This window comes from Microchirus variegatus (genome assembly GCF_963457635.1).
Source record: "Microchirus variegatus genome assembly, chromosome: 12".
NCBI classification, from domain to species: domain Eukaryota; kingdom Metazoa; phylum Chordata; class Actinopteri; order Pleuronectiformes; family Soleidae; genus Microchirus; species Microchirus variegatus.
Window position 1 is genome coordinate 19,275,304 of NC_139813.1, and position 24,806 is coordinate 19,300,109.

The 24,806-nt window shown below is 42.8% G+C and overlaps 1 protein-coding gene across 1 annotated transcript in view; it reads left to right on the plus strand.

The window, feature by feature from the left end:
* Window positions 1-298: 298 nt before the first annotated feature.
* The window catches only part of fndc1 (fibronectin type III domain containing 1), a 33,414-nt gene continuing 8,906 nt past the window's right edge, over window positions 299-24,806 (plus strand). The window contains exons 1-16 of the mRNA XM_083899199.1: window positions 299-379; window positions 7,802-7,996; window positions 9,672-9,740; window positions 14,052-14,297; window positions 14,989-15,087; window positions 15,183-15,300; window positions 15,409-15,596; window positions 16,071-16,178; window positions 16,391-16,579; window positions 16,670-19,054; window positions 19,154-19,269; window positions 19,457-19,568; window positions 19,704-20,036; window positions 20,693-20,767; window positions 21,671-21,823; window positions 24,439-24,672. Coding sequence (XP_083755325.1) covers window positions 307-379; window positions 7,802-7,996; window positions 9,672-9,740; window positions 14,052-14,297; window positions 14,989-15,087; window positions 15,183-15,300; window positions 15,409-15,596; window positions 16,071-16,178; window positions 16,391-16,579; window positions 16,670-19,054; window positions 19,154-19,269; window positions 19,457-19,568; window positions 19,704-20,036; window positions 20,693-20,767; window positions 21,671-21,823; window positions 24,439-24,672 — 4,693 coding nt within the window. The 5' untranslated portion in view covers window positions 299-306. The remainder of the gene's footprint in view (window positions 380-7,801; window positions 7,997-9,671; window positions 9,741-14,051; window positions 14,298-14,988; window positions 15,088-15,182; window positions 15,301-15,408; window positions 15,597-16,070; window positions 16,179-16,390; window positions 16,580-16,669; window positions 19,055-19,153; window positions 19,270-19,456; window positions 19,569-19,703; window positions 20,037-20,692; window positions 20,768-21,670; window positions 21,824-24,438; window positions 24,673-24,806) is intronic.

Below are 24,806 nucleotides of genomic sequence, written 5' to 3' on the forward strand. Positions count from 1 at the left end.
TTTTTTTCAGTCTCCACCTGTTACCAGTCAGTGTCTCTCCATGAAGGAGACATTCTGACATTTGGATAAAAATGATAAATCAAAAAAATCAAAGAAACTTTAGAAATAAAAGAAGAAGAAATGTAAAGGCTTACAATTCCCTCCTTCCTCAGACGCTGCATGCAGTTATATTATCCACCTCTGAAGAGGGGGAAAAGGAGGGCAGGGCTGCTGCTGCTGCTGCTGCTGTTGCTGTGTGTCCCAGCCCTCTGCATCCAGCGCAGCTGGTGCGTCGCTCCGCAGCTGCAGAGGTGCGCCACACTCACTATGGCTTTAGCCGCAAGCAGGACGCTCTTTGCGCTATTCGTCACCTTTCTCGCGCCAGGATGCGGCTGGGCAGGTAAAGGCGTTGTTTGCTTTCTCTTTTGAGGCAGGTGCACACTTTGCACTTTGTTGCTGTTACTTTTTTTTTTTTACTCATGCAGTTTTTACGCATGTTGACTGCACATTTTAATATACATCACATATACTTTTTTTCATATATATATATTTAATGATCATACTTTTGTTTTAAAAAGAAAAAAAAAACACAGGAATGTGTGCATGTACGCACTTTCTGCACAAATGATTTTTTTTCCACACACACACACAAAGCAATACAGTGAACTATTTAGAGCGCATTTTCTGTCTAATTGAGAGCGTACAGTCTGCTTCATTAGTAGCAGATGTGAAATGATGAGCAATTACCCGAAATATGGACTTTGACAGTTGTGTGACTTTATGGGTGGAAAATGATGTGACGCTGCACTCTTACAGCAGCACAACTGTTCATTTACTTCAAACAGCTGAATAAATGTGATCAGTAATGAAATGATGATAATAGAAATCAGGCTACTTTGAAGGAGATGTGGAGGGGGAGAAAGAAAGTGCTTTAGTTGCAGTTTCACGCATTGCTGAGTAATGTCGCTGATGGCGGTGATAAATTCACTTTCATGGGAGAGTGTTCCACTCCTCTGTCTGTCACACTTCCTCTGCGCTTTGAAGCCCCACAGCCCAGTTGTCAGGAGGAGTGAGTGAAATACTGTAGTGTATCCCAGAAACGACTCCAGAAAGTGAATCAAGATGCTTTTAATCAAAGATAACATCCAGGGGTTTTTATCAGTTTATCACAGACTTCTATACCTGTCTGCACAGGGATACATCACAACAGTTTCTCCAGACAGCAAGAATATATCCAAATGTCAAAAGTGCATGCGATACAGTCTTGGAGAAGTCTTTTTGTCTGAGTTCAAAGGCCAGTCTTTCTTTTCGTCTGACTCTAAGTACTTAGTGTATGAGGTCACTGCTTTCTGTGCTTATGGTCATCTGCTCTTTGTGGTGGTCTTTTCTTTAACTAAGCGTTTTCAGAGCAGTCGTGCAACACTTGCAACGCCCCTGCAGCTTCACCTCATCACCTTCACACCTGGGAGCCGCTCAATATGACACTTCATTGCTGCCTGAGGAGTGGAGCAGTTTGGATTTAAACACCTCCATCTCAGACATTTAGAATGATTCTTCTCAGGACTGATGGTGCCATCTGGGCACCCAGACAATGCAAAGCACAGACTTTATTTGGATTGTAAACAATGCCATCGTCGTCCGTTCAGTCCATAAAAACCCTGGAAAGTTTAATATAATGTTGTAATTGGGTCAGCGAGTGAGTGTGGGGAAGAGGGAATCGTGTCCTTGCAGGCCAGTGGAATTCAATTCCATTTTGTTTCCTGCTCCAGTCAAAAAAAAAAAAGCTGTAGTTCTGCAGCAACGTCTGCTGTCAGCTCTCGCAGAAACCTCAGGACCCTCATCACGTTCACACCTTTTCTATGAGAGAACACAAGAATCACAGAAAAGGCAGCGGCAACATACATTTCTACTAGTTTCCACAATGATCACTTTGTCATTTGGCCAAACCTGCCAGTGATGACATGTCTTGCGCGATGATGTCATCCCCAGCTATTTAAACAAACGCCACCTGGACTTATGAACACACCTGTCACAGGAGACGTCAGCATGCACTATGTGTGATGCATAAACGAACACAGTCACACGTCAAACCTCATTAGCGAGATGATAATACAGTAACTCGCCGTATGTTTGCAGTGGCGTCAGGCGTAACTATAACAAAACAAAAATGTAGTCCTGACAGTCTGGTGATTGATGTGCCGCGGTGAGAAGGGGCAGCAGCCATTGGCTTTAATGGTGTGTTGACTTTATGATAAAGTCGGTTACTACTTGAGAGAGGGTTACTGCAGGTCAGAGGGGAGAGGAATTTAAGACAGACAGGGCTGCGACCAAGAATTCTGTAGCCCCCGGCAGCAAGATCTGACACCAACCCACCCCCACCATCACTACTACCACATGGATTAGTCTATGGCAGGGCCAGGTTTGGACCCTTAAACAGTAAAAGTTACATACAAATGCACTGTTTTTATAATCATTTTCCTGGTCACAATTATCCTTTTTTTTTTTTTTTAAAGGCCTTTCTTTCACATCTGGAGTCAGATAGCATAATAACATAATAGAAATGGATCTGTCTGTCATGGCTGGGTTGCAAAAACCAGGACTCTGAAGCCCATTTTCAGTCCTACTCCGCCCCTGGCTGTGAATAATACATCATAATTCACGCTTAGAAATAAGAGTTCCAAAAGTGTTCCTTCTACCAGGGCTGAGGTTCTACCTGGAACCATTTGCTTCTGAAAAAGCCTTTCCAGAAGAAAGGGTTTTCTAAAGGTTCTTGGTAACACTAATGGTTCCAGTAAAAACACCTTTCCTGAATAAAGGGTTTTAAAAGGGTTCTTGGTGGAACCCTCAAAGAGGGTTATAAAAAGGTTTCACCTGGAGCCAAAAAGGGTTCTCCTATGAGGACAAGCCGAAGAACCTTATATGGTTCTACTTTGCACTCAAGAGTGTACAGACTCAATTGTTTGGCCATAAAATGTCATGAAATGTTAAAAAACATTGATCAGTGTTTGTCAAACCTGGAAATGGTTTGTTCCTGAATGTTCTTGTTTTGTCCACAAACCAAAATGATTCAGTTTTAATGACTTCTTTGTTTTGTGGAGCAAAGAAACCAGAAAATATTCATGTTTAAGAAGCTAAAACAATCAGAAATCTTGTTCTAATTTTTTTTTTTTTTTTTTAAACCAATCACTCAGACCAAACGCTGGGTAGAATTCATCCCGATAGGAATCAGAAATTCCATTTTGAAGCCACCGTTTTTGCCATGTTTGACATTCCAGCCGTCAGTCACACTGGTGTCCACTCATTATGTCACTCTGAAATTGTATATTCATGTGTTATGAAGAAGACCTGGAAGCCATTAACTAGTCAGCACGATGTTTACCGACGGTTATAAACCGAGTGCGAAGTCGAAGTCGTTTCCCACGGACGGACGGACGGACTCAAACAGAAATCAGCGCTCATTATAATTCTTACTTCCTGATTGACTTCACAGAGGAAACAAAGTGTGTCTGTGACCCATGTGTCCACATTCTTTCACCTCTAGAACAACACTGCCCGCACCATCTATGCGGTTTTATATGTTTATTTTATTATTTGTGTCAAGAAATGAATGACAATGTGCAGGACAGCTGTCCTATTCGTAATAAGAGGGAGACAGATTTTTATTTGTGGTTTCAAATAAAATCTCTCGCTTTCTAAACTAATGAATTTGCCGTGAGGAAAAAAAAAGGGCAATTTTTCATAGTTGTAAATGTTTATTTATGTGGGTAATGGACAAAAGACAGAGGTGCAACTATTTTTAACAGTTTTTCTTTCAATATTATGTCAAAATGGACCAGCAGTTGCTGAAACCTGCACCATCGAAGCTCACTAAGACTGAAACGAACAGGACAATAATAACGTGTTAGAACATTTCCCTCAGCTACTTACCGTCTTCAATGAAGTTAAAAGTCTCCATGGTCCAGGTTTCATCTTTAATGAAAACAGACAATTTAATGTGATCCTCACTGATCAGTGAAGTAGAACAAGTGCCTCCTCGGCGCGTTTAGCCCACTGTTTGCCCAGGTTTTATTATTAGGTTTAGTGCGACTTTGTTTACAAAGCTCACGAGAACGTAAAAATCCCCACTGAATTAATATTAAAATAAGTGTTTTGTTTTCATGATCGTCCACAGAACACATGTTTTCATAGAGACTATATTATGCAGCAGCGCACATTTAGCTGTTGCTGTGTTTTTTGTGTTGTGAGAACCACAACTAATTTCGCCCCCCCCCCCCCCATTTTATTCTAGTGTTTAAACTGGAATTTTTGACAGATGACTCAAAACAAAACCCAAGGACAAAAGAAAAAAAAACAACAACTCTGCATTGCTGAGCTCGTGGTGAATAAGAAAATAATGTTTTAGACTGGACTGCACAACTTCACTTTTGTTTTTGAAATTTTTAAGAGGAACACACAGTACAAATAATGGCGAGGCGTGCTGGCGAGGAATCGGCGCGGAGACTCGGCTAATTGTTTCTGACGGCTTGTTGCGCTGCACCAAATGAAACAATAAAACAAATCGGATAAAGTGGAAACTTTTGCATCATTTTAGCAGTTGCTGGAAAGACGAGACGCCTCCGCAAAGTGACTTCTCTGATCTCGTTTCAAAGAACTTTTGAAGAGTTTGATGATCATTCGAAAGTGCATCCTCCTCCGCCCTCGTTAGCCCGTCCACACATGTCTATACTTCCACACTGGTGTTCCCTGTGTGGAAAACGTTGAAGGGAAACTCGAGGTGGGTAGAGGTGAGCTCAGGGTCAGAGTCTGAGATTTTGTGGCTAGAGTGTCCTCTTGTAAAAGTGGAGCGCACTGCAGGTGCATGAGAGGCAGCACTTTCTAGCTCGGTTTTACAGGAGTCCTTTGACCTCAGGGTTTAGCTGCATGTGGTTTCTATACCGAACTACACATGCACGTGCATGTGCGGGGTCTGTCTTTTTTGGATGCTTGAAATCGGCTGCGCACAAAACTATCTGCAGGGGCGATTCTAGAGTCTGTAGGGGCCCTAAGCAAAAATTCCCAGGGGGCCCTTCCAACCAGTGTTCATCACCTTTGTGTTACAAATAATCTGACACCAACGTAAAAATGTATGAGTTCAAAATATTATTATATATATTATTATTATTATTTTTTAAATGAATGAAATAACATGGAAAAACCTTATAATTAAAAAGTATGTGAAAATATAAATATATAGAACAATACAATACTGTAAATAGCTGAAAAAAACATATATAAACTGAGTTAAAAAAGATGCATTACACTGTAAATAATCCTCCTCATTTTCCAACTTGCAGAACGATAACGTCACACAGGTTAAAGTGAGGTGGGGTCCCTTTAGGGAGGTTTCCTACTGAGATGTCATTGCAAATCGCCCATTGTTTTTTAAGGGGGACGGGGATGCGGCTGGTCACTGCACATTTCAGTAAAAACAGCCCTCAGGCTCCGAGTGTCGGGGGCCCCCTATCAGCTCGGGGTACCCAAGCAGTTGCCTGCTTTGCCTGTTCACAAACTGCGCCTCTGACTATCTACGCTGTTGACTTGTGTAGTGGTGTCATTAGGGCCATCGCGACTTAATAAGCCTCAGGTTTTTCCCTCATTCTTCACATTCTCGATACGTTCCGCTGTCGAACTGGATCATCCACAAACGCAGGAGAGAAAATGTGGTATCGTTTGCTCCGCTTTCCCTTGGTACACACTCTTAGAAACAAAAGTGTGCAGTGGAACTTCAGCTTGTCCTCATAGGAGAACCCTTTTTGGCTCCAGGTAGAACCTTTTGGAGGGTTACACCAAGAACCCTTTATTCAGGAAAGGGGTTTTAAAGGGTTCTCTGGATCAAAATGGTTCTAACTGGAACCATTAGTGTTACCAAGAACCCTTGAAAAACCCTTTTCTTCGTGAAAGGGTTTTTCAGAAGCAAATGGTTCCATGTAGAACCTCAGGCCTTGTAGAAGGACCCTTTTGGAACCCTTATTTCTAAGAGTGTAAGGCCCTGAAACCGAGCATCCCCTTGCAAGATTATGATGTTACATCCATTCAGTTGCTTAACTGCTCCCCGATCTGTTTATTCTTGGAAGGTAATGGTGCATCTGCTGTGCTCGAAAGGAGCCACGCTTTAATCAGAAATATCTGGCAGGCCTTTGGCCAAATCAGTGAATGATATGTGGACAGAGGAGCAGATCCCATCATACGTAATACACAGACTTATTAGATGCAGGGTGCGATCGATTGAAGTGGGTCCAAGCTTTTGTCAGCGCAGTCTGAGGCAGATATCTGATAAAACTCGACTGGGACCGCAAATTAATAAGGAAATAATGAGGACAGTTTCTTATTATAAATTTTAAAAAATGCACTCTTTCATGCAGTGACTCACAACGTGACATGAGTCTGAATGTCGAGGCCTGCTGCCTGAGCGTTGCCTCTCTACGATCCGCAGGAGCAACGATGAGAGACGATCCTTTTAGCACCTACTAAAACCTCCGACCTGTCCTGCAGCGCGAGAGGCCTGAAGTCGCAGCGGAAAAACGGCGGCACAGCTGGCAGCACACCTGGACACGCCGAGAATTCAAAGGGATAAAGCGATTTTTTAGCACTGATGCGAAAGTAAAAAAAAAAGAAAAAAGTGCTGTTGTAAACCTTTATGGAGCACAGAGAGTCATAAGAACCAGATGTTTATGAGATGGACAGACAACACTCACAGTTATGTGGCAGCGATTGTTGTCTCTAATCAGCCAGTGCTGGATCGTGAGATCTTAAAAAGCTAGTATTGGTATATTTTTCTCCTTTTTTTCAGCTTTTTAAAATCATATTTTATACTGTTTTAAATGATGCCAATGATCACAACTGCTGCTGTTCCCTTCACCACGCAGCTCCAATTTAATGTTGAAAGGGTGTTTTTGTTACCTTCTTATCTGTAGAGTTTATGTTTGCATAGGAAAACTATGCCACACAGTCATTTATTTAGCATTTCGATCAAAGTATAAGGCGACAATGAGTGAAAATCGAACCTTTTCCTGGCTTCACTGTGGCGTGCAAAGTTCATTCAAATCTAAACCAATACATAACAAAGAAACCATTCAGGCTCCCCCCTTAAGTAGATTGGGACACTAACTTTGATGAATGTGCTCTTATTCTGGCAGATGTGATCAGATTAAACACTTCCATATTTCCTTGTAGTGTCACTTTTGTTGATTCAGCTGAAGTTTTGAAGTTTTCTTCTTCTTTTTTTTTCTTCTTAGCATCCATGCAAGCCCTTACACTCACTGCCTGTTCATCATGAATCAAGTTTATTGTAAATATCTCAAGTGGTTCACTGAGGCCTTTTTAACATGCTCTTCCTCTTTCACGCACGATGAACTCTCATCGTGTGCAGATGCGATAATGTCATGCTCTCTGTGTTCTACATCATCGGATTGATGGCCTGTTTGATGTCGTGTTGTCATGCGTTGCGTTGTGTGCATGCAAACAATAAGAAGGGGGGAGAAAAAGTACTTACTTTTTCTGGGAGAGGGAAATGTGAACTGATTGTTGTCTCGAGCTTTTACTCCGCAAACAAATTCTCATGTATTTATCTAACAATCAAACTAGTTTAGAGTTGTTTTCAAGGCTTTTCCGAACACATTGGTTTACGCTTCATCAGGATCCAATTGGCTTTAAGTGTCATGTGTGATAAATTGTCCTCATGGCACTGAAGCAGAAGTGTATTCACAGCATATAGATCAACTACAAGAGACAAAATGAATGTTATACAGATTAAACTTTACTCTAAATGTCATTTGCGTTGCAGCAGAGAAGCCCCTGCGGACACACAGTGGGAAACAGACCTCTCTGGACAAGGGTCTAAGGGAGACTTGGGAGCCCTCCATCCACCTGGACGGACGACCCGTGGACCGCTTCGTAATCAGCTCCAACAAACCCGCGAGGTCTCACCGCTTCACGAAAATGGGCAAAGACGTTCGCGCTCCTCTGCTGGAGGATGTCGGTAAGACAGAAACCTTCTGCGCCTCTTTTATCCGTGAATATTTCATTATCCAAGTTTGCAAGAAATCAACAGAAGGAGGTTATTTTAGGCTTTGGAGGAGGGACTTTATTTTTAGATATTAAAAGCTTCTGTGGTGTTCCGTATCCCTCCTTGTAAAACATAAGACAGGTCCTTATGTTTCTATACACATGACACACAGTCTCGTCTGCTTTAGTCATTATTCTATTTTCCTCTGGCCTTGCCATCTTAGAGCCATACTTCATGAAAGTCTGTAGCCAAACCCCCTTTGTTTCCACATCCAAAGCCCAGCCCCGTTCCTTTAACCCCCGCTCTCTTTGTGTTGTGGTCACCGGACGTTGTGTGTGTACATGTTTGTGTGTGCGTACAACATGCTTGTTGTGGCAGCGGGCAGAGCCAAGTGATGATGATGAAGTCACGCATTCTATTGTATTGTGTTCAGCAGAACTATGTATCCATAGATATGTGTGTGTGTGTGTGTGTGTGTGCTGTCCAGTGTGCGATGTGGCGGCCTTGCGGTCGCTCCAGCTCCAGCTCCAGCTCCAGTTTGACATAAATCCCTGGCAACGGAGCCGTGTCTCAGCGTCGCCTTTTCCAGAGAATTCCATCGCAGAGTGTTTGTTGTTCCCTCAGCAGCGTGAGAGCACGCATCGGTCGTCATAAATAACGCCGCGCTGTTTGCCTCCACGTCATTAAAGTTCCCGGGCCAGCGGCTGTTAGAGTAACAAAGAATGAAAGGTGACTTGATCGCAGCATCGGGGAGTATTAAGATGGACAGTGAAGACTGGGGGAATAAATAAATCCGTGAAACGTCAAATGTTTCCTCAGTGATAAGTCATACTTGCGCGTACTGTACTGTGTATTTTCAAATGAACAAGATTTAGTGTGGGAGACATTGTTTGATAAATCTACATTGACAGTTTATACTTTACTGCTGTGGCGCACAAACAAACATATGCTACGTTTCAAACGATTGTCAAGTGACTTTCACACAATGCCGATTAAGCCTGTCAGCGCCACACAACTCATTTTGAGAAACGGGATGCATTTTATGTCACAAGTCAGGGAGGCGAAGCGGAGTCACAGCAGCTACACTACAGTAAAGTGAGATTGGGCTGAAAATGGCAAAAAGCGCCCATGAAAAGTTTCTGAGGTGGATTCTACTGTTAAAAGTAAACATATTAAACAAATCATATTTTAATCACAAACATGATCTTCAGATATGAAACATGTTATAAAGCAAATCAAGTGCTCCCTGAACAGCTTCCAATCACAGCTGCTGCTGTTTCCTTCACCACGCAGCTCCAATTTAACTAATTGACTGCCACGCATTTTTTTTCCAAGCGTTTTACACCATTTTGACCCACAAAGACCCACAAAAGTGTGTGTTCTATGACTATGTAAACACTGAAACTACCAAAAGAAAGAGTAGACTATCTTCTTTCATCAGATGCCATTGGCAGTGAACGGTTGTATATGAATTGACGTCTACAGATGTCTTTGGCAGCCAATGAGAAAGTGTGTTTATATGTGACCAAATGAGCAAATTAAAGCAATTATACACTTATATAGATGCACTCATGAGTAGTATATTTAATTTATACACTGGTCCTTTAATATATTCCATCATCCATACATTCCTCTCTCTTTCTTTTAGACCCTGAATGGGTTAACCTGGACGGATTTGCCGTGTTGGGCGGTGCACCTGTCAACAACTCATCAACAGGTAAGAACTGAACTCAAGACGTCTTAACCAACAACATAAAAGAAGTGATGCATCTCAGTCTAACATCCATGCATGTAAAACTATCTGCTTAAATTCATTAGAAGTCATTTTTGGATATCAAAGAAACTGCCAGATCCAAGCTGATGATGATGATTAACTGTTTCTTGTGGTGCAAGTTTCTGTGACTCATTGTTTCTCATCTTGATCCAAATTATCTATCTAATTGAAAGGGTTTTCTTTTTCTTTCCATGTTGGCCACCTCATTTATTATCACTTATTTATGTGTCAGTGTTTTCACTGACTGTAAAATTAAAGGGAATTACTTCAGAGAATGAATCGAGTAGTCAAGGAATAGCAAATGAATTGCCCTTCATCGGTAGTTAATTAATCAAGCAAAGTGCAAAAGTCTCAAAGGTACAAAACAAATCTCATAAAACATCAGAACGGTGGTTCAGTGGTCAGAACTGTTGACTCGCTAGGAGAAGAATTTGGACATATTGGGGCCAGTTCCAATTCCTATCTTAACCCTCAATCTTAACCCTCAAGCTCAACCCTTAATCTTAACTGGATCCTCAAAACCAAGTGTTGAGGGTTATTTTGTCACTTAGAAATGGGACACCCCTTAAATGCAGATACGCCTTCAGACTGTGGGGGGCAGAATAACGCGAAAGCTGCATCCAGTCCGTCAACTCCAAAAAAGAAGAAGAAGAAGAACACATTTACGTCAGGATTATTTATTACGATCCGTTTGTCAGTCAAGTTATTAGGTTGTCAGTTAGTTATAAGATGATACTCATACAAATACCACAACCACGGACATATTCAGCTGACAGTTACCACACACCACGGCTTATTGAAAATTAAACGATAGCAAACGATCGCTTGTCCGCACCGGCCGGCTATTGACAAAAGATCGTAAAATTAAAAAACAAATGTTACGCAACAATGACGTCAGTAATCCATAATATGGGCCTAAATTAAGATAAAACAATGGTTTTTCATAATCTATTAACAAAGAAAATACTTAATTTGTAGAGTACTCGTTTCGCTGCTTTAGGCACCAACTTTGTTATGTCAACACACGCAATGCATTCTGGGTAGCCCTTGCTCCCAAGGGTGGTGGTAAACTTGCCCCTCAACTTAATTTTCTGAGAATCAGGACAGCACTTGCACTAGCGGTAGAGCGCATTTTTGAGATTGAGGGTTAAGCAAGGAATTGGAAATCACCCTCGGTTTCTGTCTACACGGTTGAAAACAATGTGCGGGGTGATGAATGAATTGGTCAGACCAAATAATCAATGAATGAATATAAAAAAAGGAATCGTCACGCAGCGCTAATATTTGTGTAACCGTTATTCAAACTCTTCAAAGGAAATGAGATGTTTTCTCATGTGTTGTTTCTGAAGTCAGGCTCATAAAGAGGAAAGGAAATACATCACTTTGACCCGTTGCCTTTGTTATTATCCTCTCATTTCCTTACAAAGTCATGAATCACTAAAGAACACTGTAATGTCACGGGAGCACACAGCAGTGTTTAACAGGTAGACACGCACACACACGCTCGTGTTTTCCTTTTTCCTTGTGGACAGTTAAGCTTCTCCAAACCACTTGTGTAGACTTTGCGGCGAGGGAACATGGACAGAATCGATTCAAATTCCTCACAGATAGCATCAGGACCGGGACCCTTCTCGCTACGAGACAACAGTGCCAACCACTGAGCCGCCCGCCATGCTGCTCTAGAGTTTCACTCTTTATTTATTCAAGGCAGAGCGCGGCTCCAGAGACGCAGATAATTGTACAGTTATATCTCTAGTGAATTAAGCCAAAGAAGCTCTGAGCGTTTCTGCACTGTTAGTACTAATACTTAACCTCGTAGAAACACAGCGGCATCGCAAATGTCACCAAAGTGTTGTTTTTTAGCTCCCCTGCTGCGAACAATGTTTGTCTTATAAAGTCCTTTTGGAGATAAACCAGGAACTAACTGATTTAAGCTCATGTTTTTGCGATCCCATCGATTTTTAGCTGTGTTTCTAATTGTCGCAAAAGCTAACACGCTTACAAATAAACTCAAAGTATTATTATTATGTCTTTATAAAAAATAAAAAAATCATCAGGGCTAAAATAATGGATGACAAAGATAATCCTGTAGTTTATTTGACATCAGTTAGCGAACATCTCTGCCAGCTCTGGCTCACTTCATCATTTCTGTCTCCAGGAAAAGCCACTGAGGATTGTTTGTGTAGCTGTTGAAGGAAACTGTGGCTACACTGAGAAATCTAATCCACTGTAAGACCCAAAGTCACTAAATCACATTTGCAAAGTTTAGATTTGCTTTTGTAGTTGTTGAAAGGCAGAGGATTAAAACCACGAATGTCACCGAGTCGTGTGAAGAGGGAGGGAGGAGACGAGAGCAACTTAACCTGAACACACTGAGGTGATCTGTGTTGCAACAGTGGTATGTCTCTCTCTGTCTGTCTGCCTGTGTGCTGTAGACGCACAGCGCTTTAGACATTTGAGCTTCCAGGAAAAGACGGAAAGGATCTGGCAGTGAAAGCTGACTGTGGAGTCAATGGTTTAGCGGTCCGTGGCATGACGACCTAGACCAAAGAATGCACTGTGACAGTTTTCCAGACAGAGAAAAAGACAGGAAGGAGAAAATGGGAAAAATGAAAAGTCAGCTGATTAAAACCAAATGGAAGCGAAGGTTTTTACGGCGAGCATTGTCGTCTATAGCGTGAGGGAAAACCAGACAGGTGTGGATCCAGTGATGACACTGCAACAAGCGGAGGATGATTTGCTTTATCTTGTAATAATTAAAGTTATTAGTGTTCGTCCAGCTATCACCAAACACTGCTGCAAATCACGAGGAAATAGAGGAAAGTTTGCCTTCTTGACTTTATTTTCAGCCACAACTCAGCAACAATTTAGTAAATTAAAGTGTTTTTTGATAGTCCTCAGATGGATCTAGAGAAATGCTACAGGTGCAGACACAAATACAGTAAAAAAAAAAAAAAAAGAATGTGGAAGGAAGAGCAAGATTCAAAAGGGAGTTGCTGCATTACGAAATAAACTGTCAATGTTCTCCTCCAGACACAAAAGTAATTTGCTCAGCTGCGCTGGCAGGAGGATAAAGACAGAGACACGTAATAAAACACTCTAAGTCTTAGTGAGACAAACCACCTTTTCTGTTATGTATTTTACACCCCATAAATAAAAATCTCCTCCTCACAATATCTAAGTATTCTTTTTTTTTTATTCATTCTCAGTTGGCATGTCCTCATCGGACAGGGAAACCCTACATCACACTCTGGTTTGGACCTGACTTTGAGCAAATCACAGCAAATCTTTTTCATCTGACAGTGATTATAAGAAATGGATAAAAAAAGAGGGACAACAGAGTAATGCGCTGCGTTGCTCAGCACTGAAACCTGAGTTGTTTTCCAAATTAGACTGATTACTTGTGCGGGATTAAATCAGAGGGCAGGACACTCAAAGCTGGATAAGATGGCGACGGGTCCTGATTAGAATTGTTGTACTGACTCATTTCCCATGGCAGTTAAAACTCTCCACACACTATGAATGAACTATGGATCATGAAGGTAAAGATGAACTGGTAACATAATGAAAAGTTCTATTCTTGTCTCCACAGTGCAGCACAGAGTTCTACACAAACTTCCAGCCTCAGAGGATTTATCTGTCCAGTGGAAACATGTTATATATGACAGCAATGTGCCTGCTAGAGCCTGTGAATGATCACTTTTCCAAATGCTAACTGCTGTTAGCTCCCAGTAGCCTCTATGGCTGATGTATTTCCTGTCCCTTAAGTTTAATTTAACTTTTATTTAAGGTGGACCTAAAGAGATACTAATAAACAGAGCGTTCTGAACAGGGCTGTTTTGGCAGGGTGTTTGAACTGCTGTGGTGCTTCATCGTTATGGTATTTTGACCAAAGCATGTCACAGACATGTTCGTTAGGACACCAGGGAACGAGGTTCACTTGGAGAAATAGGGTATAATATGGGACCTTTAAAGGTGCATTATGTAATAAATCTAAAACAACTGGCCATAAAATCCTCCTAATATGTCACAGTCAGTAGAGTCTCAGCTGCCGAGCAACCACGGGTTGCCAGTTACGTCACAAAACGAAACCTAATAGACCTCGGTATTTTGCATTTGAATGTAGTAACCGTTTTTTGGCCACATTCTTACATATGGCACTTTAACTAATGCTAATAGTGTGCACTTGTTTATAAAGTGTCACCGATGAACTTTGTTGTATTGACCTTCTTCTCCATTATCATCCACCAACAGGTCCAGTCAGGTTTTCACAAACTGCACTCAGAAATCAGTCCTCAGTCAGGAGGGCCACCAGGGTGGACAGGACCATTCACCCATCAGGGGTTGCCAATACTCGGACACACAGGAGGGCACCTCAGTCGTCCTCCGGTCCCAGGCAGCCCGAGAGAGCTGTGGCAGGAACCCCCCCGCTGCAGAGGAGACAGCGCCACCACACCAAACCGCAATCGGATCAGAGGAACCGCAACATGCCCAAACTAAGTAAGAAGACTCCTCATCTCACACTACTTATAGGCCCCCCCCGGTCTGTACCTGGTATTAACATCTGAGTGATCACCGATCACGCGGTGACAGCACTGAGTACAGGTTTGTAAGCACGTCTAAATTTCCCTCCACGTCAGATCAAAAAAAAAAAGGACATTTGGAGGTGGTTTGAGGACACATGTGGCCACATTCCTGAGCATGTAGGAATGCGGCCACAGGACGGATCAGAAACTGTCTCCAGCTGGCATCCTCTAACCTGCTGCAGTCTCACTGTAAACTGCAGGATTTCTACACAAAACGGTATTATTTGTAGCTGTAAAACTTAATCGTTCAATGCTTTATTATTTTATCCTAATGGGTCAAAATCTAATTTCACGTTGCAACCGTTTTTATAAACAAGTCTCAACAAGTCTTTCGAGACTCAGACGATACACATGCACACTCAAATATGTGCAGCCAAACTCATTAAAAGCACTATTTTGTGCAGGTCATAACGTCATAATTGTGTCCACTAACACAGATGTTAATACCAGGTCTGTAGGGGAACATAAATGATGATGTATAATATATGAAGAGACTGAGTCTCCAAATAACAGTAAATAGAATAAACTGAGCTAAATGCATGGATATTGTTTGTACTATCTTTAGTGTCCATAGTGTAAGTGTAAGTGTCCCTTTTTATTCATAGCATCTGAGTCCGTTCATGTGGTGTCACTGCAGGCACAGAGGGTCCTGGGCAAGAGAGCACCCGCCAACAGAGCAGTCGCAACTAAAATAACCACACCAGGTATTTGCCGGGTTTATATTTACTGACTGTTCTCTTATGGGTGAAGTCAATGATACACGCGGTTGTCTGTTTGTGTGTCTGCTTGTGTCGACCAGAACCACCAGAGTACGAGGCTCGGGACATAAGCGTCAGGGTCATGTCTCCCCAGTCAGTCCTCATCTCCTGGGTTGACCCTGCGGTTGAGATGGGGAAAGTGGACCCCGAGGAAATCAGGTGTGATCTGTTTAACATGTACATGTGTTTCGGCCGAATGAGGCAAGAGAGGGAATGAATGACACCGTCTCGCTGAAATTAAACGCTTTTCTTCTCTTCTGCGATCAGATCCTACACGGTTAGGTACAGGGAGAAGGGCGAGTCAGCTCGCTGGGAGTACAAAGACAACACCCAGAGGAGAATGATGATAGAGTCGCTGTCTGCCGACAGCATGTATGAGTTCTCAGTGAGAATCTCCCAGGACGAAAACCATGGCAAGTGGAGCGTCTCGGTCTTTCAAAGGACTCCTGAGTCAGGTTTGTACTGCCAGTTGAATACAATAATAGAATTTTGTATAGGTTGTGAAGCAGGTGAATTATTGAGATGGAAAGTTATTTACTTTTAATAGAAGGAGGTGCTTATAACGTGCCGAAGCCCTGCGCTTTCCTTAGAGTATGAAAAGAGTAATTGTTCTCACAGAATAGAGATTGCTTTTGCACATTTTGTGCCTGTTTTCTCTTCTCGTCTTACTCTCTCATTTAACATAGCTTTAGCTGCCAATCTGTCATGATTGCAGGTTTTATACTCTATACATGATCTCAAATGGAGGTTCTCTGACACTGTTGCAGAAGTATTTCCTTTAGAAATATCCTTGCTGTTTTTCCATGATTTGAGCAGCAATTTCCTCATGCTGTTTCCCCCCGTGTGTGGATTCTGGTTTCTGTCCTGCTGCTCCTCCTTTAACTGTTGTCTCTACAGTCACATGCACATGTATTCCCTTCACTCATTAGCACCATCTGGACCACCGGAGAACTTTGAAGTCAAGCCACTGCGAGGGAAAGGAACTGCTGTCATTGCAACATGGGATCCACCTGAGGAGCCCAATGGCAGAATAAGAGGTCAGTTACAAAGGATTAGTCAATAGTTATTTACTAAATTACATCCCTGATATTTGTGGAATCATTTAAATTTCACTTTCTACTATCATAGCACCCCCCTTTAATGTAGTTTCTACTTGGTACTGGAAAACAAACATAATAGCATGGTGGGTTATTGCAGATGCAATATTAAATCTCTTGAATACAGCTGTTCATCCTCTGCTCCTCCACAGAATACATCATGTCTTATGCGCCTGCCATGAAGCCGTTTGGAATGAAAACTGTGACGTACCGCAGCAGCACCACAACGGCCACAGTAGAGGGCCTCACACCGGGAGACCGGTACATCTTCAAGATTCGAGCCACCAATAGAAAGGGACAGGGACCCCAAAGCAAGGCCTTCAGTGTTGCCATGCCAGGATGTAAGCATTGCTGCTCTTTATTTTCAAGCATGGGCACATTTCGAAAATGAGATTAATCCTAAATTCTTGACAATGTGTATCCACTGCCAGCCAGCAGCGCTTCCTCGTCGTTCTCAAGACCCAAGGTCATCCACAGACCTAGCTACACTCCGGAAATTGAGGATGAGGAATCTGAACCCTTGTCAACAGAAGCGCCAGAGGAGCCGACCACTATGTCACCAGTAACCAGTCCTCAGACACGTCCTGTTGCATCCGCCAACAGGCGTCAGCGCCCGCTTTCTCAGACACGCTCCTATCACAGCATCTTCTCCTCTGTAAGGGGCTTGGGTAGGAACTCGGGAAACAGAGGCTCCTCCAGAGGAAGGGGTCGAGATAGAGAGGATGAAGAGAAGGAGGATGAGACGATACCCACAACACCACCTCCAGTCAAAGAAACGACAACATTGAGGGTTATTCCTGAGACAAAAGAACCAGACAATGATGTGTCTCCTGAATTTGAGGAGGACGCAAGATATGACGAGGAGCCGCGAACTACTGAAACACCCAGCCTCAAGGTTTTGACTCCCTCACCAAATAAACCAGTTTTTGCTCAACCCAAGCCACTTCCCAGAAGGCCCATTAAGATAAGGGTCCATAAAAAAGCTGCATCTAACTCTGCTTCATCATCTTCATCATCTTCTCCCTCTGTATCCTCTTCATCTCCCTCAGCCTCACCTTCTTCACCCTCTTTATCGTCCTCCTCACATATTCAAGAGTCTGCAGCCAGTAGAGAGGGGTATGTGGCATCTTCATACCCCAAGAGTGAAGATGCCTTTGGTAAGGACACAGTTAGTTACAACAAACCTTCCACCCCAGTTCTTAAAGAGGATAGTTCACAGCAGTCAGGGACTGCCCCTGTTGGTAGAAGTCCAGCTTCAGGAGGCCGCATCAATGGATCTAACTTTGGTTCTAGATATGGTTTTAGTCGAAGACGTCCTTTGTTAAGAGGCAATTCAACTCGAATGCTGAATGGTTACAAACCTGCCATCACCTCACAGTTGAATACGCCAAGCAGAACTCTAAACCCAGCAACATCAAAGATTTCAGCATCATCACAATCCACTGTACCAGAAAGGACTAACAGCCAAACAACATCTGATACGTATAATTCCGACAGGCCTCAGACCAGCTCACAGTCCAGGTCACATGGCGTTAAAATATCAGATAAACAAAGCTCAATTGGCAATTTGCCATCAACATCACAAAGCAGCTCACAACATCCGTCCACTGCCGCTACATCTGGTTCTCATCCGTCAATATCACACAGAGGCTCTCAGAGCTCTGCAACGTCACACAGCACACGCAATTCACACACATCAGCTGACGTAGACTCAACATACAGCAAAGGGAATTATGACAGTCAAATTAAAAACACAGATACAGAAGTAGCAAAGGTTGAGGAGCCCAGTGAGGAGCCTACGCCAAGCTCTAAAACACAACCCACAGAGAGCGCTGATGTAAAACCTGCAGTTTCTCGTACCAGAATTAGCCCAGCATTGATCGAAAGATTCCCGTGGCTAGCTAGTCATTATCCGGGCAGAGGAACTTCAGGAACAAGGACGTCATCTTCCCGGCAGGATGGAAGGACGCCATGGACTAGGTCTTCATCCTCTGTAGGGGCTGGCAGACCCAGCTTAAGGGGGACACCCACCAGGGTCTCAGGTGCCACAGGCGCCTCTGGAGTGTCCACAATACAGGAGACCAGTGAAGATCTAAATGCTCCTTCCACTGATGACTCACTAAAGAATGGGGTTAGGTCAAGCTCTATTAAGCCGCCCGTGATTGATAAAAGTACTGCATCTAGTGACACTAAAACCCCAATTACCTCCTCCTCTTCTTCATCATCCACCCCTGACAACAACAACAACAATAATAATAATCATAAGTCTTATGTTGACGTAGGGAGTCGGGAAGTTAGTGGGAAAAATGACAAAGTTTCAGATCCCATTGTCTCTCAAAAGAATCCTGCTGTTCCACCCACTGACCCTGACAGAAACGTAGAGGACAACGAGAGTGTGGATACAAGGGAAACTACCTCTGGGACCAGAACAGGCACATCGTTTGGAATCGCTCCAACTCACCGTCGTCCTGGTGTGGGGGCGAATGGGAGGGTACGCTCCCCTCTGTTGGCTAACAGGCATTTTGGTGGGTCTAGGGTTCCCTTCAGACCACAACCAGCTCAGAACACAAGATCTGAAGCATCTCCATCCTCGGTTGATTCTTCTTCATCAAATTCACCTCAATCAGTGTTGACCTCAAAAAATGAAGCTGGCACTGACACAAAAAATGGAGGAAACTCACAGTCCACAGGGTCATCATCTTCAGCTTCTTCTTCATCCAGAGACAGCTTTAGGGGACAGGGGTCTAGGTCTCGGTACCCTATCATCAGAGGGAAACCAACCAATGGAGGATCATCCAAACCTGCCATAGGAAATGGTAAACTCAGATGTTAAAGTGCATGAGATTTTATGAGCAAAAATTAAATAATAATAGGTGTGAATCGAAAAAATTTAATACTAACCTTTAATCACTCAGGTAATAATGGACGACCCAACCTGACACCAGCAAACAATAAAGATTCCTCCACATCTCATGGTACCAGTAAGGCTGCTGGTCAAAGGTTCATCACTGGACCTGATGGAACCAAATGGGTAACCCCGTACTTAAGTTCAACATTTAGGAAATGATGAGATGATAATGTTGAGGAGAACACTAGCATAGCTGTCTTAGAAATTATCACAAACACATTTCTAAATCTCACAGTCAATACAGGCAAAAGTTTTCATTGTCTTTACACAAATTACTCCATAGATTTGTGAAATATTTGTCTCTATGTAGGTGGCAGACTTGGAGAGGGGGATTCTTATGAACCAGGATGGTCAAATCCTCCAGGACTCCCAAGGCAAACCCAAGAGAATAGTGCTTGGCGAGGATGGCCGCACAATTTTTGGTGATACAACGACCATCGATTTCACATCACATTTAAACATACTATATAGAGCCTGAACGTGAATGTGGTTCTGAGATGAGGTCATGCAAATTCTGTTTCCCATCCCTCTCACTTGACCTGTGTGCGGCCGACCAGACCACAGGGGCAGTCCACTCTTAAACCAGGAAGGCATGGCACTGTTTGGCCATGGCAGAGATAGTCGGCCTGTGATCAACCCAAAGGAGAAGGTGCTCATGATTGGAGGGAAACCTGTGGTTGGCTTGGACCTGCCTAACCGCAGGACCACCACCACAACCACCACCGCCGCTCCTACCACCACACCTGTACCCACCACCACTGCAATGACCACAGAGGAGCCTACCACTACAATGCCATACCCAACCTGTCCACCGGGAACCCTTTCTAAAACAAATGAGTATGGGTATCCAGTTCTGGATGAAGAAGGAATATTGAACTGTTATCCAGAAGGTGAGTCTATCTTCATCCATCACAAACTACAGATCTTAGATGAGTAGCTTTACCCATACTTAGACCAGGACACATGTGATCCAATCACAATTGGACAGCTTTGGGTACAGGTGTAAATACATTTAGACTCATGGAGATCCAATCCCATAGACCACATTCAAGCTGTCCACCTGTAATCGGATCGCATAGAGAGAGATGTTAACATCAGATCTGAACATGACTGATGTGAGACCACTGAAACCACACTAAAGTCTCCACATCTGGTGCCTGGCTGTGGTACTGGAGTGCTGCGTGTTCATCGATAGCACACTGCTGTCAAAAAGTAATTTTGTTGTTATTTATGTATCAGTGCGCAGTAATCCACAGTAGCCAGGGTTTAAACTCAAAGCAGAAAAGACCTTATGACGCAGTTATTCACATTTTGCACGTGTAAGCTTGTAGAATCTAAAATGGAGACAGTGGCGCCCAGTACAGATTTGTACACCACTTTCAGGTGCGCATTTGACACTTTGAATATTAAAGTGCTTGCGTCTGTGCTCAAGATGGTTTGTGTGGGTGTGCATGTTTATGTGTCTATGCCAGTTCAGAAATGTATACATATTATATGCAGCAGCCATATGAGATTGATGCTACAGCTTGTTCTACTTCTCTGACAGAGGAATCCTCAGGATTGGAAATGGACTTCATGGTTACAGTGACCATGGTGCCTGATGCTTTAGCTCTTAAGAAAGGTATTGGCTGAGTTTGGCTTCAGACCGAGCTATTGCCACTTGTGCTTGACGGACTAAACTGCACTGTTTTCTCATTGTTTGTCAAACGTCTATTGCACTGTTTGGTTACCATCTGTTTATCCGTACCTCCTCTGTCTGCCTCTTTGCACCGCCTGTGGTCTTCGCTTTTTGTCTCGTCTCGTATATCTGTTTGGACTCGGTCCTGGTTCACTGCTGGTATATTGGACGCTTTCCATTCTGACTGTTTTTAATCACTTTTTCTTGCAAAGACATTGACTCAGACGGCATGTGAACTGCATTACTAAGAGAATGCCCTGGCTAAAGACTCCATGTGATGCATTTGCGGTGATTAACATTGCATTGTAACGTTATATAGATAACCTCTGGCTTCAGCTGAATAGAAAACTGCTGTTTGGTTGTTTGTATTTTGTGATTTCACTATAGATATCTGATCGAGTAAACATGTGAGCAGCTTGTGATGTATTTTTCTTTTAGGCGGTTTGCTCTAAAAGTCACACTGAGCATTACATTATTTTTCTCAGCATTTCCTTGCCATGGCTCAAAGCTGGTTGCATGTGTGCGGACCATGATGTAATGACAAGGTCCACTGATTCAGCACAGAGAGAAAAAAACTGTGATGAAAGACGAAGGCATTAATTGAATTTCACCCAATGAACCCTTTCACACTTTCAGCCTGACATGGAAAATAAGGGTAGCAAAGTATTACATAACGATTTAGGCTTGGGTGTTGGGTCTCTCCAAAATGAGCTCACATATCTCATCCCACAGTTTATTTAATCTTTTAATTCTCGTTTTATGGTGACACTTGCAGGATTAATTATTCACGGAGGCATTTTTGAATAACAATATAAAGATATTTTTCGATCAAAATCTCCTTGTTAGATGAGCTTTTCACCCAGACCACCCAGCCACCACCTACCACCACCTTACCCACCACCACCACCATGGAAATCGTGACTCCAGTTCCTCAGACAAGACCTGCCAACCAAGGCCCTTCATCTGAGTTTGACCTCAGTGGGAAGAAGCGATTCACAGGTATTGAAATCCGTACTTCTCTTTTTCGAATCCTTTAAGTTTAGCTTCCTGTGCAACTGAAGCGTCAATTTTTAGGGACCCTAATACCAGATGACAGATTGAGAATAAGTATATGTACTTTCTTGAAAAACCATCACCTTAGCTTCTCCAAATAATAAGAGATCAGGTTATACATTTCTACCAGTTTGTACTTGCTACAACATGGATCTCTACAATACGTTATACGTTCAGCTTATATTTCAGGAGGCTTCTGAGTATCATGTGTTACCATCCATGTGTATGTATGATTTCGCAGTGCCGTAAATAACGATACAGGAGTAATAAACTTGTTACATCTTGCAGATACCTGATAAATAAATGACCCTATCTGACTTTATAGAACCAGAAATTTAAAATGTCTGTTACAACAAAGTGTTCATGCAAATTGGAGTTGATCATATAGATATGATACTATATCTGACTTTCCATATACAGTATTATGTTGAGGGAAAATGACTGTATTTACGTGTATGGGATCATAATATAAAGGTTCACTCAGGACACGTTGTTAAATGTCATGGTAAACTTTGGGCCCCTGCTTTCTTTTTACAGTTTCTGTACTGTTTACTTTGGCCTCTCATATTTCAAAAAACTATATTTTTTTGACAGACATAAAAACAGAATCTACGCAATTGCAACCTACTTAAAAACGACATAAAGTCAGTGATTTTAGTCCTTGAAAGAGTTGACCATGAACATGTACTGTATAACGTAGCCACAGGCTTCAATGACAAATTGTTGCTCTAGTAATTACAGAAAATGAAAGGAAAATACATTCAGCTTTGGAAGTTTTTATAATAAACATAGTTAGACCATTGGCATTTTAGTACTCGGAGCAATTTAGGGACAATCCATCCATCAGCAGTGGTGTAGCCAGAGGCCATAATGCCTGCAACAGCTGAAGCGAATGGACTTCTCTGCCGAGACAGATGGAAGTATTTTAACCTCGTGTCCTTCGAAGAGGTTTTAAACCACCTGATTCTACACGTCCCGTAATGTAAATCAGCAACTTTGTTTGGAAACTCCCTTGTCCTCCTTCCCATTAAAAACAGTGTGCTCAAGCCAAGGTACAAAGATGTCCCATTAGTAATGTTCTCAATTTATTTAAGTTCCTTCAGAGTAAAAAAGAAAGACAACTGTACAATTGTTTTCACTGGCCGTGTGTAATACTCCCCATATTGACTGAATTGACTCTGACACACAAAATTGGTCGAGAGCCCCTTTAATTTAGTACGGTGATTAGGCAGCTACTTCAGATTTACGCAGATATCATAAAAAACAGCGCAGATTCGGGCCTGTCGCGATGAAGGACTTTTGTAACGAGCGCCATTAGCTTTAGTGCGAGTGCTGTTGCCAATTTGAAGTATCATTTATAGACGGATTTAATGCAACTTGTCAGTTGAATTAATATTTCCTTCGAGCCTTTGTTAACAGAGATATTTACAGCTGCAGTGACAGAACTATCGGGATCATCTGCTCCGGAGGCAAACATGGAAAAAAATAACAGGGCTCATGGTGCGGACACACCATCTATTTTGATAAACAATGGCTTTCTTGTGTTCACACACTTCTCATAGAGAGCCATCTGATTGCCATTACTCCCCCCACACACACACACAAGTGCGAGGACAAAAACAGACAAGCGCAGAAAGCGGCGTTAATCATCAAAGTTAGTGCAGCTGACCTCAGCACAGCCAGAGCGCGATCCAATAACATGCTTTGCATGAAGTGTGTAGCATAGACCGTATCTCTGTCGTTTTCTCCGTCCAAGTTTGGTTTAGTTTTAACTGAAGCGAGCCCGAGGCGGTTGTTGGACACAAAGCAATTAGCGATGATTATTAACAATTGTCTCACTTACACCAGATGGTTTGAGTCACACTTTTTGGCACATTTGACAGTGAAATAAATCCCAGGATATTTGGACCACTGTGAGGCTACTTCACACCAGACTAGACAGCCATTAGCTGATATCATGTGAACTGGCCCCGCTGTTGTTTTCCGAGTGACATTTAATCCATGTCGGGCTTGTTTGCAGATACTGTCGTCAATCTGTGTTTTGGATTTGGGTTTTCAACAAGCAGAAGAAGACAGTTGAGAGTCTCTTCAGGGAGGTTTAAAAATGAACACATGTTCAAAGTAAATCATCTGGATTAGCGTGCACACGTCTGCACAGTGGACCGTGGAAATGCTGCGTACTGTACGAGAACGCACGCTTTCAATGGACTTACAATAAGTGTTTTGCGACGGTCTAATCCCGCACAGCCTCACAGACGGTATGTTTATGTGTAGATCGTGACACGTGTTAGACTCTTGGCCTGCGCCGAGGGCCAGTCATCTGGGGAGGTGGGAGCCACTCCAGGCTCTAGTGGTTCCCTCCAAAGTCCATGTCAGTTTAGGAATTGTGGGATTGCTGAAGCAGTCACAGCTGTAGAGTCACTGAAAACAACGTGACAACAACAAGTGAAGGACCATGGTGGAATGGCCAGGATACTCAGGAAGAACAGTAGTTGGATTCATTCTAATATCCATGTTATAAATGAAGAATAGTAAACGTATTCAATGTCTTCTGCCGTTAGCTCCCTATGTCAACTATATCCGGAAGGACCCGGGTGCTCCTTGCTCCTTGACCGAGGCTCTGGAGTTCCTGCAGGTCGATGTCCTGGAAGACCTGATGAAGAAAGAAATTGAGTTGCTTCAGAACCAGCCGCCCAAGAACAAGCCCCAGAACATCACTGTGGTCGCCATGGAGGGCTGCCACTCGTTCATCATCCTGGACTGGGCTCTCCCGATGAAAGGAGATATGGTGTCGGGTAAGGATTCCGGATTTCTTTCTGCGCTGCATCAATGTTTACAAAGAGGCTTACATTTGTGGTTTGAACTGGAGCTTCAAAAATGTACTTTTTTGTGCATTTTTAGCTTTACCAAAATGGCACGAAGGGCAGAT